This window comes from Platalea leucorodia (genome assembly GCF_965183815.1).
Source record: "Platalea leucorodia genome assembly, chromosome: 1".
Taxonomy (NCBI): Eukaryota; Metazoa; Chordata; class Aves; order Pelecaniformes; family Threskiornithidae; genus Platalea; species Platalea leucorodia.
In genome coordinates, this window is record NC_138823.1 from 167,855,548 (window position 1) to 167,871,968 (window position 16,421).

Here is a 16,421-nt window from a genome sequence, read left to right on the forward strand (position 1 = left end):
TAATGCTCCGCTTCTCCCGGCGCAGCCGCCTTCGTCCGGCGCGAGCCGAGGGTGCCGGCGGCTGAGCTGGGTGGCAGGCGGCCGCCCAGGCCGGCCGGCCCGGGCTCCGGCATCGCCATGCCCGGAGAATCGCTAAAACCAGAAGGGTTGGGGGGACTGGAGAAGGAAAACGGAATGCCGGAGGGATCGGAGGCAGGTGAGGCCGCGGGGAGAAGGGATGCGGGGATGGAGCAGGAGGGATGGAGGATGGAGGGATGCGGGGTGGAGGATGGAGCAGGAGGGACGGCGGGATGGAGGGATGCAGGATGGAGGGATGCGGGGTGGAGCAGGAGGGATGGAGGGATGGAGGGCTGCGGGATGGAGGGCTGCGGGATGGAGGACGCAGGGCCGACCGCGGCGGCAGCTTTCGGCAGCCGGCCCCGCCGAGGGGCTCCGGTGCCGGCCCCGAGGCGGGAGGTGACTTTGGGGACGTGGCTTTGGGGAGCCCCCCCCGGGCTGTGCCCCCCGCCCCAGGAGGCCCTGGCAGGACCCGGGGGGGGTCTCGGTGCCCCGGGGAGGCCGAGCCCCCCCCAGCCCCATCCCACCCCCCCCAGGGACCAGCGGGTGGGGAAACTGAGGCACGGGGCGGTGCGGAGCCCTGGCCCAAGGTCACCCTGGGCGGGTGTCCCCGCGGGGCTGGGGACAGCGGGGACGGGGCGGGGGGGCCCTGGTGCCACCCTCCCCCCGTGCCTCAGTTTCCCCCCCCCAGGAGCCGGGTTGGGAGGGGGGCAGTGGCTGCAGCTCACCCAAAAAAGGGGGCGAGGGCCCGGTTTGTGCAAGGAGGGGGGGGGGTCAGAGCTCCCCCACCCCCCCAGGGCTGGGGGGGACCCTAAAACACCCCCGGGTGGGGGGGCCTGGCCGGGCAGCAGAGTTAAGGGGACCCCAGCAAACCTGCCCCCCCCCCCCCAGGGCAGAGCCAGCCCCCCCAAAACGGCATTTGTGGGGGGGGACACAACCCCAGGGCCCCCCTGAACAGCCACCCCCCCCAAATTAACCCTTTAAGGGCCCCCCAGTTCCCAGGGGGGATCCCAGAAATGAACAACCCCAAGCCCTTGGGGGGAGGTAAGAGCATGCCCCCCCCCCCCCTAAATACCCAGGTGAGGCCCCACCCCCTTCCCAGCAGCCTCTGCGGCCTTGCCCCGCCCCCTTACCCCTCTATAAAGCCCCCGGGGGGGGGCATGGGGCTCTGCTGGGTTTGGTGCTGGAGGTGGCTCCTGCTGGGTCCCAGCTGCTTCTGCCCCATGGACCTGCCCCCGGGGGGCCCAGGTAATGGGGGGGGGGGGGGAAGAGGGTCCCCCCAGGAGGTTTTGGGGTGTCCATGAGGTGGGGAGGGGGCTGCACCCACCCCCCTGCCTGGGAAATGGGGGGGCTGAGGGCCCACGAACTCAGTGCATGGGTGGGTGCAGAGCTCCTTGCAGCAGGGGTTGGGGGGGGGGGGGGGGGGGGGCTCTGTGTGGGGAGGGGTCCCCCCCATGGAGGGGTCCCCTCTTGCTTGGGGACATCTGGGTCCCCCCTTTAATGCAGCTGCATCCCTGTGCCCCCAGAGAGGGGCTGGAGATGGGGGGGGGCTGTTGGTGTCACCCCTGGTGTCACCCAAACCCTGTGGCCCCCCCGGGGTGCTCTGGGTGGGGGTCACCCTCTTCTCCCACGCCTGGGTGGGGGGCACCGGCCTGGCTGGGTGCCCCCCTCCGTCCCAGGGTGACCCTGGGGGGGCCATGGCACTGAGGGGGGGGGTCTCCCCTCTCTCTGCAGCCCCCCCGCCGGCCACAGGCCCCCCGCCGTTGCCCGCCAAGGAGGAGGCTCGCCCGCAGCCCGAGGGGGCCAGCTGCGACCCCGGCCCCCCCGCCGCCGCCCCCCAAAGCGAAGCCTGCCGGCCCCCCCCGCCCGCCGACCCCCTGGACACCCGCATCGTCATGGGGGAAGAGACCCGCTGCCCCGCCGCCCCCGAGCTGCGGGGGGGGCCCCCCTCGCCCGCCGTGCCTTGCCCCTTCCCCGCGCCCGCCAAAGACCCCCCGCTCCGCCAAGCAGCCGAGCCCCCCCCGGGCAGACCCCCCGCCGCCGCCCTGGACCCCGATCTCTTCTTCACGGCCCCCTCCACCCCCGTCCGCGTCGGGGGGTCCCGGCTGCCGGCCCCCCCCGAGGAGCAGACGGACGGGGAGAGCGAGGGGCTCTGCTCCCCGCCTACCTCCCCCTCCGGGTCCTACATGACGGCCGAGGGGGGCAGCTGGGGCTCCTCCGGCACCGCCAGCACCTCCCCGTCCTGCTCCCCCAACCTGGTGGCCGAAGCCGAGGCCGAAGGCATGGCGGAGGTCGAAGCCATGGCGGCGCTGCCCACCTGCCTGGAGGATCCCCCTGCCTTCACCCCGCCATCTCCTGAGGAGGATGAAGACGAGGAGGAGGATGGACCCTTCGCCCCGCCGGAGGATGAGGATGAGGATGATGAGGATGATGATGATGGGCAGACGCCGGAGGAGGATGAGGAGGAATGGGAGGTGTCGGGGGCCGAGGGGCTGCCCGGCGCGGGCCTGATCCCGGCAGCGCTGCTGCCCTTCCGCGGCAGCCTGCTCTTCCAGGCCGAGGCGGTGGAGATTGCCCCGCTGCCCGCCGGCGTGGCCCCCGTGACCCTCTCCGGCGAGGAGGAGGAAGAAGAGGATGAAGAGGAGGAAGAAGAAGAGGAGGAGGAGGGCGGCAGCACCTCGGCCTCCTTCCTGCGCTCGCTGTCCGAGACCTCCATCACCGAGGGGGTGGACGAGTCCTTCGCCTTCCGCGACGACACCTCCGCCTCCTCCGACTCGGCCGCCTACGACGGCGAGGAGGACGAGCGGCTCTACGGCACCGAGCGCCACGCCATGGGGGCCGAGGGGGGGACCCCCGGCGCCGCTCCCCCCGGCACCGAGGCCTCTGGGGACGGCGGCATCGAGCTCCACCTTCACGCCGGGACGGCCCCGGCTGGCTCTCCCTCACCGGAGGGGTCCCCCCGGCACCGCCGTGGCGAGGAGCCGGTGAGCGTGGTGGCCGGCGGGGAGGACCTCGGTGCCGAGCAGATGGAGCCGGGGACACGGGAGCGGGATGGCAGCGAGACTCCTCCGGCACCCTCCGAAGAAGGCAGCATGGAGCCGGACGGCGAGACCTTCCTCACCTCCTCCTCCTCCTCCTCCTCGGAGCTGGAGGAGGCCTCAGCCCTGGAGCCCGATGTCCCGTGGGAGCCCGACCCTGTCCTGGGGGGTCCTCCCTCACCAGAGCCCCCCCAGCTCCTGGAGGAGACCGTGGCAACGCCGGGTGTCAAGGAGGAGCCGGCGGTGAAGGATGATTCCGGCATGGCAGCACCGGGAGAGGGGCCCGGCCCGGAGCCGGCGGCGAGCAGCAGCGTCCTGCAGCCCCCTGTCCTCTGCTCCGGGGAGCCCGGGGACCCCCAGCCCGATGGGCCCGGGGGGGACAACGCGGCACCGGGCAACGGGGAGCCCCACGGCAGCCCTGGGAGTGATGGCGATGATGATGATGGTGACAGTGACCGTGAGCTTGGCACCGTGAGAGCAGAGAGCACCGACCTGGTGGCCACTGATGGCCACGATGAGCTGGACATGGTGGCCACTGACCCTGACCTGGTGCAATCGGCAGTGGCCAGCCCACCAGCCACCGGGGCCACCGACCTGGTGACACCCAGCCCGCCACATGAGCCAGCCACCGTGGCCACTGACCTGGTGCCACTGGTGACACCCAGCCCGCCACATGAGCCAGCCACCGTGGCCACTGACCTGGTGCCACTGATGATGCCCAGCGCACCAGACACCACGGCCACCGACTTGGTGCCATCGGTGACACCCAGCCCACGGGATGAGCCAGACACCGTGGCCGCCGATGCAGTGCCATTGGTGACATCCAGCCCACCGGACAAGCCGGACACCGTGGCCACTGACCTGGTGCCATCAGTGACACCCAGCCTGCCGGACACTGCGGCCACCGACCTGGTGCCATCGGTGACACCCAGCCCACCAGGCGAACCAGACACCATGGCTACTGACCCCAGCCTGGTGCCATCGGTGACGCCCAGCCCACCGGACACTGCGGCCACTGACCTGGAGCCATCAGTGATGCCCAGCTTGCTGGCCACTGTGGCCACCGACGTGGTGCCATCGGTGACGCCCAGCGCACCGGACACCATGGCCACTGAGCTGGTACCATCGGTGACGCCCAGCCCACCAGACACCGCAGCCACTGACCTGGTGCCATCGGTGACACCCAGCCCGCTGGCCACTGTGGCCACTGACCTGGTGCCATCGGTGATGCCCAGCCCACCGGATGAGCCAGACACCACAGCCACTGACCCCAGCCTGGTGCCATCGGTGACGCCCAGCCTGCCAGATGAGCCGGACACTGTGGCCACTGACCTGGTGCCATCGGTGACGCCCAGCCTGCCAGATGAGCCGGACACTGTGGCCACTGACCTGGAGCCATTGGTGACGCCCAGCCTGCCAGATGAGCCGGACACCGTGGCCACTGACCTGGTGCCATCGGTGACGCCCAGCCTGCCAGATGAGCCGGACACCGTGGCCACTGACCTGGTGCCATCGGTGACGCCCAGCCTGCCAGATGAGCCAGACACCGTGGCCACTGACCTGGAGCCATTGGTGACGCCCAGCCTGCTGGATACCATGGCCACCGACCTGGTGCCATCAGTGACGCCCAGCCCACTGGCCACTGTGGCCACCAACCTGGTGCCATCGGTGACGCCCAGCCCACCGGACGAGCCGGACACAGTGGCCACTGACCCCAGCCTGGTGCCATCGGTGACGCCCAGCCTGCCGGACGGCGTCACGGCACCGTCCCCCCCGCCACAGGACGCGTTCCCCTGCGATGCCGGCGAGGAGCTGGCAGACGGGGCGGCCTTGGCCGGCGAGTCCCCGGAGCCACCAGCGACCGCGTGTCCCGCGGGGCAGGGGCCAGTGGCGCATCCCCCCGGGGACGCCGGCGAAGCCCCCGAGGAGTGGGACGCCGCCACCGCCTCCTCCGAGGAGTCGTCCGCGGAGCTGCTGGAGACCTCCCGCTCCCGCACCGACTCCAGCTTCTTCACCGCCCCCGAGGACAGCGCGGGAGAGGTGGCCGTCCCCCCCAGGCCCCCATCTTCCGACGAGGAGGAGGAGGAGGATGCTGGTCGCTGCCTGGCCCTCTGCCTGCCCGCCGCGCCCCCCACCATCCCCCCGTTGATTTTCACCGCCTCAGAGCAGGAGGTGTACGTGGGGGTCCCCCCGGCCCCCCTCGAACTGCTCCAACCACCCGGTGCCTTTTCGGAGAGCGGGGCGGCCTGGCAGCGCCGGGAGGACCGGCAACGGGTCACCGCCATGTTACGGGGCTCCTTTGGGGACCTGCCGGCCCCCTGCCTCCTCCCCAGGCCCCCGGAGCCCCCCGAGGTGCCGGTGGAGCCCCCGGAGCCCCCCGAGGTGCTGGCGGAGCCCCCGGAGCCCCCCGAGGTGCCCCCAGAGCCCCTCGAGGTGCCAGTAGAGCCCCCGGAGGGTCCCCCCGGTGATGGGGGGATGGAGGAGCCCCCGGCCCCCTGCGAGCCCCCGACCCCTCGGCCAGGCGATGAGCCCCCGGGCCAGACTGCTGGGGAAACCGATACCAAAGTCCTGGGGGACGGTGGCCCCCCCAGCCCCCCCAGCGAGCCCCCAGCACCCCCTGAGCAGCAGGAGGAAGAGGAGGCGATGGCGGAGGCCGCATCCAGCCCCCAGCCCGCTCCGGGTGCTGGTGAAGGGGGGGATGCTCAGCCGGAGCCCCCGTCGGAGCCGGCTGGGGAAGCAGCACCCCAAGGCCCCCCCGAGCCCCCCAGCCCGCCGCCGGCCCCCCGCCCTCCGCTCCCCAAACTCAGCCAAGTGCCTCCTCTCGCCGCCGTCGCGCCCTCACCGCCATCGCCGTGCCCGGATCCAGCCCGCGGCCCCCAGGACACCTCAGGGCTCCCCGCCGGCGAGGAGCGTCCATCTGTCCTGCCACCCTCCAGGAAGCACCTCGAGGGTAAGAGATGCCCACCCACCCGTTACCGTGGGGTGCTGAGCGGGGCTGGGGTGGGCATCACCCACTGGTGGGGTGCTGGGGGTCCCCTTTGGGGGTGCCGGGGGGGTGATGGGGGTGAGCAAGCTGGGTTCAACCCCACGGAGGGGATTTTGGGGGGCAGCCCCAGCTCAGCCCCCCCCTTGCCCCCCACTGCAGTGGGGTATTGTATGGGACCAGGGTGGGCATCACCCACTGGTGGGGTGCTGGGGTTCCCACTTGGGGGTCCCAGGGTGGGTGATGGGGGTGAGCAGGCTGGGTTCACCCCCACAGAGGGGATTTTGGGGGGCACCCCAGCTCAGCCCCCCCCTCGCCCCCCCGCAGCCCCCCAGCCCTCCCCGCGCAAGGAGAAGGAGGCCCGGGGCAGGCAGGCAGGGACGGGCAGCGCGGGCAGCCGGGGGCCCCCCCGGGGGTCCCTGCAGTCGGAGTCGAGCTCCTCCAGCGAGGCGGAGGCTCCGTACCCCTGCCCCGAGATCCAGCGCCTGCGCGAAGCCGCCGGCATCGCCCTGCGCCAGGAGAAGCAGCCCCCGGCCCCCCGCCGCTGCGAGGCCAACCATAAAGGTGAGGGGGGGGTGTTGGTCCTTGTGGGGGGCTCCCCCGTATTCTGGGGGGGTCGGAGGGGTGCCTGTCTCCATCCCACCCCTCTGCTTGGCCGCAGGGTCGTGTAACGAGTCGGAGAGCAACGACGAGTCCATCCCCGAGCTGGAGGAGCCGGAGGGCTCGGAGCCGCAGCCAGCCCAGACCCAGGTGGGGCTTTTTTGGGGGGACGGAGGGTGGTGGGGGAATCCCCCCCCCCCCCCCCCGGGTGGTGGGGCCGGGGCTGCCCTCACCCCCCCGTCTCTGGCAGGCGCAGCTCACCCACTCGCTGGGCACCGGGGAGGAGACCGTCAGCAAGGCGAAGCAGAGCCGGAGCGAGAAGAAGGCCAGGAAGGTGGGGTTGGGGGTCCCTGGGTGGGACTGGGGGTCCTCCATGGGGTTGGAGTCCCTGTCCCATCCCAGGCTTTGGGGGGATTAGCCCTGGGTACGGGGAGAGCCCTGGGGTGCTGGGGGGCAGGTCCCCATTTTGGGGGTCTCTGGGGCACGCTGGGGTGTCCCGGCACTGGGGAAGGGGGGTGCTGTGGGGTCCCCCATTTTGGGGGGGCTCAGCCTGGTTGTGCTGGGGGACAACGCTGTCCCACATCCCTGGTTTTGCTGTTGTCCGGGGGTTTTGGGGTGGTGCTGGGGGGCTGGAGCCCCCCGCTTGGCTGCTCCGGGTGTTGTGATGCCGGGCGGGGGGACACGGGGTCACCCCTGTGTGTCCCCCCCAACTCCCCAGGCCATGTCCAAGCTGGGGCTGCGGCAGATCCACGGCGTCACCCGCATCACCATCCGCAAGTCCAAGAACATCCTCTTCGTCATCACCAAACCCGACGTCTTCAAGAGCCCCGCGTCCGACATCTACATCGTCTTCGGGGAAGCCAAGGTGACGTGGGAAGGGTCCGGGGGGGTCCCGTCCTCGGGGCCGGTGGCCGGCGGGGCCGGGTGGGTGACCCCGTGTCCCCGCAGATCGAGGATCTGTCGCAGCAAGTGCACAAGGCGGCGGCGGAGAAGTTCAAGGTGCCGATGGAGCACTCGCCCCTGATCACGGAGACGGCCCCCACCCTCACCATCAAGGAGGAGAGCGAGGAAGAGGAGGAGGTGGGTGCTGGGGAGGGGGCGGGGAGGGACCCCCGCCGTGTCGCAGGGACGGGGGTGGGACGGGTCAGCGCCACGGGGGGGTGACGGCCGTGTGTCCCCCCTTGCCGCAGGTGGACGAGACGGGGCTGGAGGTGAGGGACATCGAGCTGGTGATGGCCCAGGCCAACGTCTCGCGCCCCAAAGCCGTGCGGGCGCTTCGGCACAACAACAACGACATCGTCAACGCCATCATGGTGAGTGACTGCGGCGGGGGGCTGGAAATGGGGATCCCCCCGCCTCTCCCGGCATGATTTGGGGGTGCGGACCCCCCCCGGGTGCTGCGGGGGGTCCCTGATGCTCGCTCTCTCCCGCAGGAGCTGACCATGTAGCGGCTGGGGCCACCCCGGCCCCCCTGTATAGATGCACAGTTACTCCCCCTGCCGCCATCCTTCCTCTAGACCCCCCATACTCTTCCTCCGCGTCTGTAACGCTCAATAAACGGCCTCATGTATCACTTGGATCGCACGCCGCCTCCGCTCACGGTGATTTCGGGGGGGTCTGGGCTCCCCCAGCCCTGTATCTCGGAGGGGTCCGGTCTCTGGGGGGGGGCTCGGGGCACCCCCGTTCCCAGCAGTGGGGTGGGGGCGAGTGGCCAGGGTGGCCACCGTGGTGGGGATGTGTGGCTCTGGGAGCCGGCGCGGGGTGGGCTGGGAGCCCCTGGCTCGGCGGTGTTGGGGGGCAGAGTCCCGGGGTGCTCCCGAAGGCAGGACTTTGCCCCCCATTGCTAATTTTGGAGGTGCTTAACGAAGCCGGGCTTTGCCGAAGGCCGAGGGAGGTGAGTGAGAGCTTTATCAACGAGACAAACCACCGTCGGGTGCAGAATTATATTTACCTGTAACAAATACTCCATACAGAAAGCGTACATACGCGGCCACCGCGGCCCCGGTGCCACCGGGGCTGGGGTCCCTCCGGGGCCGGCGACGGGCAAAGGGAGGCGGCAGAAACCCCCCGGCTGCTGCCATCTGCTCGCTCCCAAAACGCTACAACGCAGGGTTATTGCCAGAATTAAGTCCCGTTTCCCACTGAAGTATAAAACCAAACTCACTGCGAGCTGTTACGGCTTCTGCTTTATAGCTCTCCGCGTACAATCGTGTCAAAAATAGGGCTTTTTTTTCCAAATTTTAAGTCTTCGGTGACTTGGCCATCCACGCCTGCCATGTTTGTAACCTGTAACTGCATAAAAAGGCACTAAGGATCTGCCCCGGCCCGGGCTGAGCCCTCCCCGGGCTGAAGAAGGGGGGAAAAGCGTGGTTCCCCAATTCCCGAGGAGCCGGGGGATGGAGCCGGGACCCCCATTCCCCTTCCCTCGGCGGACGGCGAAAACACGTGCCAGGAGGAGGAAACCTCGAGTTTCTCCATCAAGGCTTGTTCCCAGGGAAGATGCTCTCCAGGATGGACGAGTCCTGGCGTGTTTGGGGCTGGGGGACCCTCTTCGGGGACCCCCCTTTTCCTTCTCTCAAGTTTATCCGCCTGGGAATGGGAAAGGAAGGGCTGTTGGAGGGCACACGCACGCTGTCCCCAAGCCTGTCCCCCCCAGGGAGCCGCACAGGCGAGCGCCGGGGTCTCGGCCGCATTCACCCCTTAAAGCCCGGGGAAGGAGGGGTTGGGGCGGCGGGGACCCCCGGAGCAGAAGGGGTCACCCAGCCCCGGCCCGAGGCAGCGCGGGACAGCGGCTCCGGGCAGGATCGTACCGAGCGCCCGGTGCCTGCGATCCCGGGAAGGGGAGGTAAGAACCGGCCGGAGCAGCGGGGCTGGGGAGGGAGAGGATGGACAGACAGGAGGAGGGTAGGGAGAAGAGACACCAGTAAGGGTAATGGTTAACTGGGGAGCTGCTGGGAGAGGAAGGGTTAAAGGCACTGGGGGGCTTTGGGGACAAAGAGCGGATGGAGGTGACCCAAACCTGCTGGATGTGACCCAAACCTGCCGGGTGCGGAGCAGAGGCATGTGCGGGAGGCACGGGATCCCCCCAGAACTGCTGAGCCGGCGTCTGGCACCCGCTGCGGGGACCAGCGAGACCCCCCGGCACAAAGGACCCTGCCAGAGCCACCCATGGGTGCCGGAGACCCCAGCCGAAGCCTGGGCTCTCCCATCCCTCCTCCTGGGCTTCAATCCCTCCTCCAGCCCCATCCTTCCTCCCGGTTGTGGCTCCAGGGTAACTGGGGACCCCCGCCCGAGCCTTCTCGGGTGCCCCCGTGAACGGCATCGCCCCCAGGAGCGCTACTCTGGCAGGGGATAGAGATTAAAAAAATAAGTGTGTATTTATAACCGCACGTAAAATATATACAACATGTACACCGCACCCTGCAGCCCCCCCAGACTTCCTCCAGCGGGTCCGGGATTGGCTTTCGCCTTCCTGGTGGCGGCCCTGGGGGCCGGCATGGGTCCCCGGTGACCTTCCGCCACCCCAGGATGGGTGCTGGGGGGGACCGCGGGGTCTCCCAAACTCAGGGGGGGATGCACGGGGCAAGTCCTTGCGCTGGGCAGGACTGGTAAAACATCGGCTGCGGGCCCCCCGCTATTCCTGAGCAGAGCCGGGGGGACGGACGGGGGGGCGTGGGACGGACGGGGGGCGCAGGCCGGGCTGCAGCAGCACAAGCACAAAGCTCACGGCGCGGCCGGCGGCCGCTACCACCGCAGCGTCTCCTGTTGTTTCGACAACATGGACAATAGGTTTAAATAATTCACATTGTGGTAAACTTCATTCAAAAACGGGGAGAGGAAGAGGAGGAGGAGGAGGAAGAGAGCAGTTACAACAGGGATACCATGTGCAAAACTGTAAACCAGGCAGAGGGTTGTAGCTGACATCTCCCCAGCCTCGCTCCAAAAACCAAACCAGGGACGGTTGCAGGCCGGGCTCCGGCCCTGGGGCGCTCCACCGCAGCGGGCTGGCACGGTAAGAGGGCACCAGCCACCTGGCAACGGTCGCTCGGAGCCATTAATGAGGATGGGAGAGTAATTACATCCCGATCGAGCCCCGAAACCTCTTCCAGAACGACGGTCAGGATCCAGGTGCCGCTGCGGGGTCTCTGCGGGAGGGCGCGGGGAGCTGCCGGGGCCGTCCTCCCCCCGGCTCGCTCTCAGGAGGAATCGCGGTCCATGCTGCACCCCAGGGCTTCGATGTCGTTGCTGATGTGCGAGATCATTCGGTCCCACTCGTCCTCCTCCGAAGGGACGGACTGGTCATCCGAGCTGCCGGCAGCGCCGTTGCCGTTGGTGGTGGAATTGGAGGTGGTGCTCAGAGTCCGCCTGTACCTCCCGAAACTGTCTGTGATGATGCCCCGGCCGTCCTTCACCCCGATGGTCTCGAGGAAGTTCTCAAAGTGTTGGCTGTCCTTCTCGGGGATGAAGGGGCGAAGACCTGGATCGGGGCGAAAAAAAACCCACGAGGAGGAAACGTTGGCATTACCGTGTGTTTCATACAGCGGGGAGACAGCTGGGACAGATTTCCCCATGGATTTGCTCAGCTGTCTGAAATTCCCTAGGGATCCTGAGCCTTCCAGCAGAGCCCAGCTGCGATGTTGTGCCCCAGCTCCCTGAACGGGCACAGGGCTCGGCAGAGGAGCCCGGTTCAGGGGGGACGGGGACCACGGGGGGTCTCCGGCTCGTGGCCGCATCTCCCACTGACACCCCTGAGAACTGCAGCCGCTGCCCACCGGGACAAAAACCCCGCTAAAGCGGGATTTTCCGAGCTCGAAAGGATCGTTTGCTAATTCCTCACCACAACATATTTTAAATAATTTGGTTTTCTTCGTAGTTAAAGGTAGGTGCAAGTCCTCTTGCTAAGCTAAGGCTCCTTAAACGGCTTTTCCTCCAGATGGGCCCTATCCTGCTCCAGCTGCAATCGTGGCGGAGCGAGCGGCGTCTCCTTATCCCCCTCCATGGTGTGTGTCCTTACCGGCCAAAAAGGACATACCCAGAGTCAGGCCCAGCTTTAGGGCCATGCTCACTGCCCAAACTGCTCGGAAGAAAACTCTGGGCGCTCAAAAACGGTTGGACTCGATGATCTTAAAGGTCTTTTCCAACCGAAATGGGTCTAAAAACTGAAAGAAAAACCTTTACAGGAGCTTTCCAGCATATTCTGAGCCTGGGCAGAAGGTTCACTGCTCCTCACCTCTCTATCTCGCACTGCCCACCCCGGTCCAATCCACGGGGAGCGGCTGGTGCTCAGCCCGGCTCTGTCCCGGGAGCGCGTGGCACCCGTGGGAGCGCCCAGGCTGGGAAAAGCGAGTTCGGATCTGCTTTTTGGTGCCATGCAGCCACTATAAAGTCAGCCCGCCAGCACAGCGACCTTGCCCTTGCACCGGTGATGTTAAAAGCAAGTCGGCTGCGTGCGTGCCGCTGAAAGAAAACGCCTTTGTGCTGGCGGCGGCGCCCGGCTGCGCTGCCAGATCCCCAGGACAAAGGAAAGAGAAGCCGGCTGCCAGGAGAGCTCGCCGAGAGCTGCCCCTCTCCCTGCGCCACGCCGACGCCAGTGCTTTCAGCAGCTCTGCTTTTAAAACGGGGTGAAAACATTGCTTTTCAGTGACGACACCCCCTACAGCCCCCCCTGCTCGGGGTGCGGGTCAGCGCAGCGCCCGGCTGAGACCCTGCCTGCCCCATGGCCGGAGCAGACGCTGGCTCAGGTGCTCCTGTCCCAACCCCACGGGCTCGTTACCACTGCTCTTTCGCATTATTAACGCCAAAAATCCAATTAAGGCGTTTGAGCAGGAGGGATCTGAAGAGCCCCTGGGGCTCTCAGCCTCCTTTTAACGCAGGGGAAGGAAAGGGCCCTGTCACCCGCCAGGGCACACACCTCTCCGGGACTGTAACGTCCTCTCCAGGGAATGTGGGTTCAATATGCCCGGATGACCGGCGCAGCCAACACCAGAACGGCCCGGACCAAGGCCCAGAGCCTTCTCTCTTACAAGAAAAGCCCGGTGCCTGGTCTGGAGGAGGTACCCAGGCAGTCAGAGGGTGAGGTGAGCATCTCGAGGGATGACTGGAGCCTCTGAGATGGGGGCCTGACCTAGATGGACCCAGCTGCCTTCAGGAAAGAGGGATCTCCAAAGGAGAGATGGATTGAGATGTTGCTCCTTGCTTGGTGACACCCCAAGGAAGCTTTGTGCCGTCCACACCCACCCCTTGACCCCCTCGATCCCGTCGGCCTGCCCATGTGGAAGGCCCGTGCGGCAGAGATCGGCACCAGGCACGTCACGAGGGGTCGGGAGCAGCCCGACGCCGGCTCTTGCCCTCTGGTCGGCCATTCCCGCTGCATCCCTGGCAGCTGACACTCACCTAAGAGCAGGAATTTTCTACTGTCCCCGTAGAGCTGCTTCAAGTTGATGCAGAACTCGTGGATCGAAGCCCCGTTGCGATACTCGTGCAGGAGCATTGCGAACTGCTGGATCTCTTGGGAAGAGAGTTTCGTTCGGAGCTGTGGAAGAGAAGCACACCGCAAACGGCACTGATTTTTTAGGAGGAAGAGAGGATGGGAAGCCTGGGAATGGCGTTTACCGGATTTATTGCTATTTGACAAGAGCTGCAGTAATGAACCAGCTCATCCCGATGGAAAAGCAGGCCAGGTTCGTGCAACCCATTACTGAGCCGGCAGCTTTCAAACGGGGACACGCTGTGAGCGTACGCAGGGACTGTGACTCACAAAGTGACGGCGCTGGGATGGCGTGAGACGGCTTTATGTGGTGAGAGGGGCCAAGGGGGTGGGGATGCTCCCGCAGGAGAAGGCTGCGAGCCCGCGTTCAGCTCCCGCGAAGCCTCCAAGCACAATTTGTATGAAAAGGAGGAGGATGAGATGTTCCTACAGCAGCATGGGCTCACGTTCTCCATGCCGAGGCAATGAACCCGAATCCCAAGAGCACTCGAGCACCCTAAAGGGGATTAATACGCCTCCACCCTTCCCTGGGCACCCTACCGTCATCATATAGTCCTGGAGCAGCTCTGTCGCCGTGGTGCTCAGCTCGCTCTCACTGACTGTCTTAACGTGCGGAGACTGTTGTGTGGAGAAGGACGAGGGGGAGTTGTCACCTGCATCCAAGGTTTCTGGAAAGGAACTGAAATGCAAACAGATCGTGAGTCCTCCAGAGCTCCTCGGGCACCTTCTGCGTCGCCGGCGCTGGCAGCTGTGGCATGGGGGAGCCTGGAAGGGTGGAGAGGCAGGCGGAGACGCGCTCGCTCTGCGATAAAGCTCGCAGCCTTCCGCTCCCGAGGGCGTCTGAAGGCTCCCACGCAGCGCGCAGGACTTGGGCTACGTTGGTTTGGTGACCCGCTGAAAGTGAAGCCCTACATGAGCACAGATCCCCTCCAACTGCTTTCTCATTTTGGACCGGGGGGGTGGAGTTTCAAACCACCTTATTTTGGCATTAAATGTGAAATTTTTCAAATGGCATCAGTCAATTTTAAACAACGGGTTTGCGTGTCAGGTTTTCAGCCCACAAACACTATCAATATTTTCAGCGGTCACCGATTCAGGAGGGGAAAAAGTTTCCAAAACAAAGGGTTTTGGGGAAACCATTTGTCCCAATTCCAGCTGGGCTTCACCAAGGCAAAGCAGCCGGGCGAGCGTCACATCCTCGCTTTGCTGGCTCGGGGGACTGCACGTACACTGCGTACGTGATCGGCTCTGGAAACCCGCGGCGGCAGAACAATACGGCCACGGATGCCGCCGCGGCAGGGACCGCGGCACCGCGGACAGTAAAAACACTGCCCAGCGTTTCGGCCAGACTGAGCAGAAGCTTTTCAACGTGCAGATCGCAGCGGTTCCTGCTCCAGGGGATTTAAACCCGGCAGCGAGGCTGCACTAATAAACCCGAGTGCTGAGCGAGCCCAGTGTACCACGTTTCACTTACAAAGTGCTTGCTTCCGTTTCGTAAGATTCCTTAACATCCACTTTTGTAGAAGAGTCATCTGCAAGGAAAGCATTTGAGATGTGGAGTTTAAGAGGCAGAAATCTGGTGTTTTTCCCGATCCATGAGCTCCACACACACCGATTTCTGACTCGGCTCTCACAGCTGGAAGGTGAGAGGCAGCGGGGCTGGGGCCGGGTTGGTGCTGAGCGGTGCTGTGCCAGGACTGGATACGGACTCAGCAGAGACGCAGAGTGGCAAAGGGATTGTTGTATTAAGTGCCCCCATCCAACGTGAACAGAGAGGCAAAGGGTAGGGGGGACAAGGACGATGGCTGATGTCCCATAGCCCAGCTGGGCAAACATCTGCAGGCAGGAGACAGCCCTCGGGCCCTTCCCAGCCACATGTAATTAAAGCAGAGGAGGGGTTTTTTTCAATACCCTACAGGAGGGAAGCCGCCAGGCTGGGCCAGGCTGGCTCTGACCTCGCAGGGTGGCAGGAGGAGAGGTGACGGGCGTTGGTGAAGATGGGGAGAGACCAGCAAGCCAAGCGTCTCCTGGGCTGCATCCCCCGCAGCGTGGGCAGCGGGGCGAGGGAGGGGATTCTGCCCCTCTGCCCCGCTCTGGGGAGACCCCCTGGAGCCCTGCGTCCAGCTCGGGGGTCCTCAGCACGGGAAGGACATGGAGCTGTGGGAGCGGGGCCAGGGGAGGCCACCGAAATGCTCCGAGGGTGGCCCAGCTCTGCTGTGAGGGCAGGCTGAGAGCTGGGGGTGCTCAGCCTGGGGAGGAGGAGGCTGCGGGGAGACCTCACTGCGGCCTTGCCGTGCTTAAGGGGGGCCGACAAGAAAGGGGGGGACAGGCTTTTTAGCAGGGCCTGTAGCGACAGGACAAGGGGGGATGGTTTTAAACTAAAAGAGGGGAGATTCAGACTGGATATAAGGAAGAAATTGTTTATGCTGAGGGTGGTGAGGCACTGGCCCAGGTTGCCCAGAGAAGTGGTCGATGCCCCATCCCTGGACATACTCAAGGCCAGGCTGGACGGGGCTCTGAGCACCCTGATGTGGTTGAAGATGTCCCTGCCCATGGCGGGGGGTTGGAACCAGATGACCTTGAAAGGTCCCTTCCAACCCAAACCTTTCTGTGATTCTACGACCCTCAGACGGGCCCGGTAAGAAAGAAGAGAACAGGGAGAGCACGGACTTACCGCTGTGTAAGGACATGTGCCGCGTCGGCGTGGACGCCCCATCGAATATTGCTCTGTCCAAGAAGTCTATCGTGGACTCAGTGTAAACAATCTGGAAGACTTGGCTGAGAAGTGAGCACAGCTCCTCGGCAGTCACCTGGGGAGGGAGCAAAGAAGGGCTGGTGCAAGGCAGAAGATACCACGGCGGCCTTTCTCTTCAGCTCCCTAGGGTGGGCGCGCCATGCGGGACAGCGGCGTGCTGTATGTGTACGGGTGTTGTCCTCCCAGCGAGGAGAGGGAACCCACTCGGCCAAGATCCAGGGCACTGCTCGACCCACAGGGCTGGAGGCGACAAACCTCGAGTCTCGTTAGCTACCTCCTGCGGTGCCCTGGGCTTTTCCTCGGCGCTAGAGGAGACGAACTCCTGAAATGTATCACCCCTCACCCTCCCGTGCTGCCGGAGAAGCATCCCAGCCCTCTTCAGACCCAGGCAATAGCAGAGCGGACGCTCCGTTGTCAACCCACAGCTATGAAATAGCACCTGGATTTTGTGTCGATGCTCTGTCCTACTCCTCAGTTCAGCTCCCTGGGATTTTGGCTACA

The 16,421-nt window shown here is 65.9% G+C and overlaps 2 protein-coding genes across 4 annotated transcripts in view; one reads left to right on the forward strand and one right to left on the reverse strand.

Annotated features, from left to right (window-relative positions):
- Positions 1-117: 117 nt before the first annotated feature.
- NACAD (NAC alpha domain containing) lies at positions 118-8,228 on the forward strand (the record flags this gene model as incomplete). Its single annotated transcript, XM_082329856.1, has 12 exons — positions 118-196; positions 1,792-3,618; positions 3,826-3,988; positions 4,283-5,447; positions 5,529-6,045; positions 6,406-6,642; positions 6,740-6,828; positions 6,929-7,012; positions 7,397-7,543; positions 7,627-7,758; positions 7,869-7,991; positions 8,112-8,228. 12 exons carry the CDS (start codon positions 118-120, stop codon positions 8,124-8,126), a joined length of 4,578 nt encoding a protein of 1,525 aa, XP_082185982.1. The 3' UTR covers positions 8,127-8,228.
- A 379-nt stretch (positions 8,229-8,607) lies between these two features.
- The window catches only part of CCM2 (CCM2 scaffold protein), a 40,305-nt gene continuing 32,491 nt past the window's right edge, over positions 8,608-16,421 (reverse strand). For all 3 annotated transcript variants that reach the window (XM_082323640.1, XM_082323641.1, XM_082323642.1), the window contains 5 exons: positions 15,840-15,975; positions 14,640-14,697; positions 13,706-13,844; positions 13,072-13,210; positions 8,608-11,155 (listed from right to left, as the gene is read on the reverse strand). In XM_082323640.1, coding sequence (XP_082179766.1) covers positions 10,875-11,155; positions 13,072-13,210; positions 13,706-13,844; positions 14,640-14,697; positions 15,840-15,975 — 753 coding nt within the window. In that variant the 3' untranslated portion in view covers positions 8,608-10,874. The remainder of the gene's footprint in view (positions 11,156-13,071; positions 13,211-13,705; positions 13,845-14,639; positions 14,698-15,839; positions 15,976-16,421) is intronic.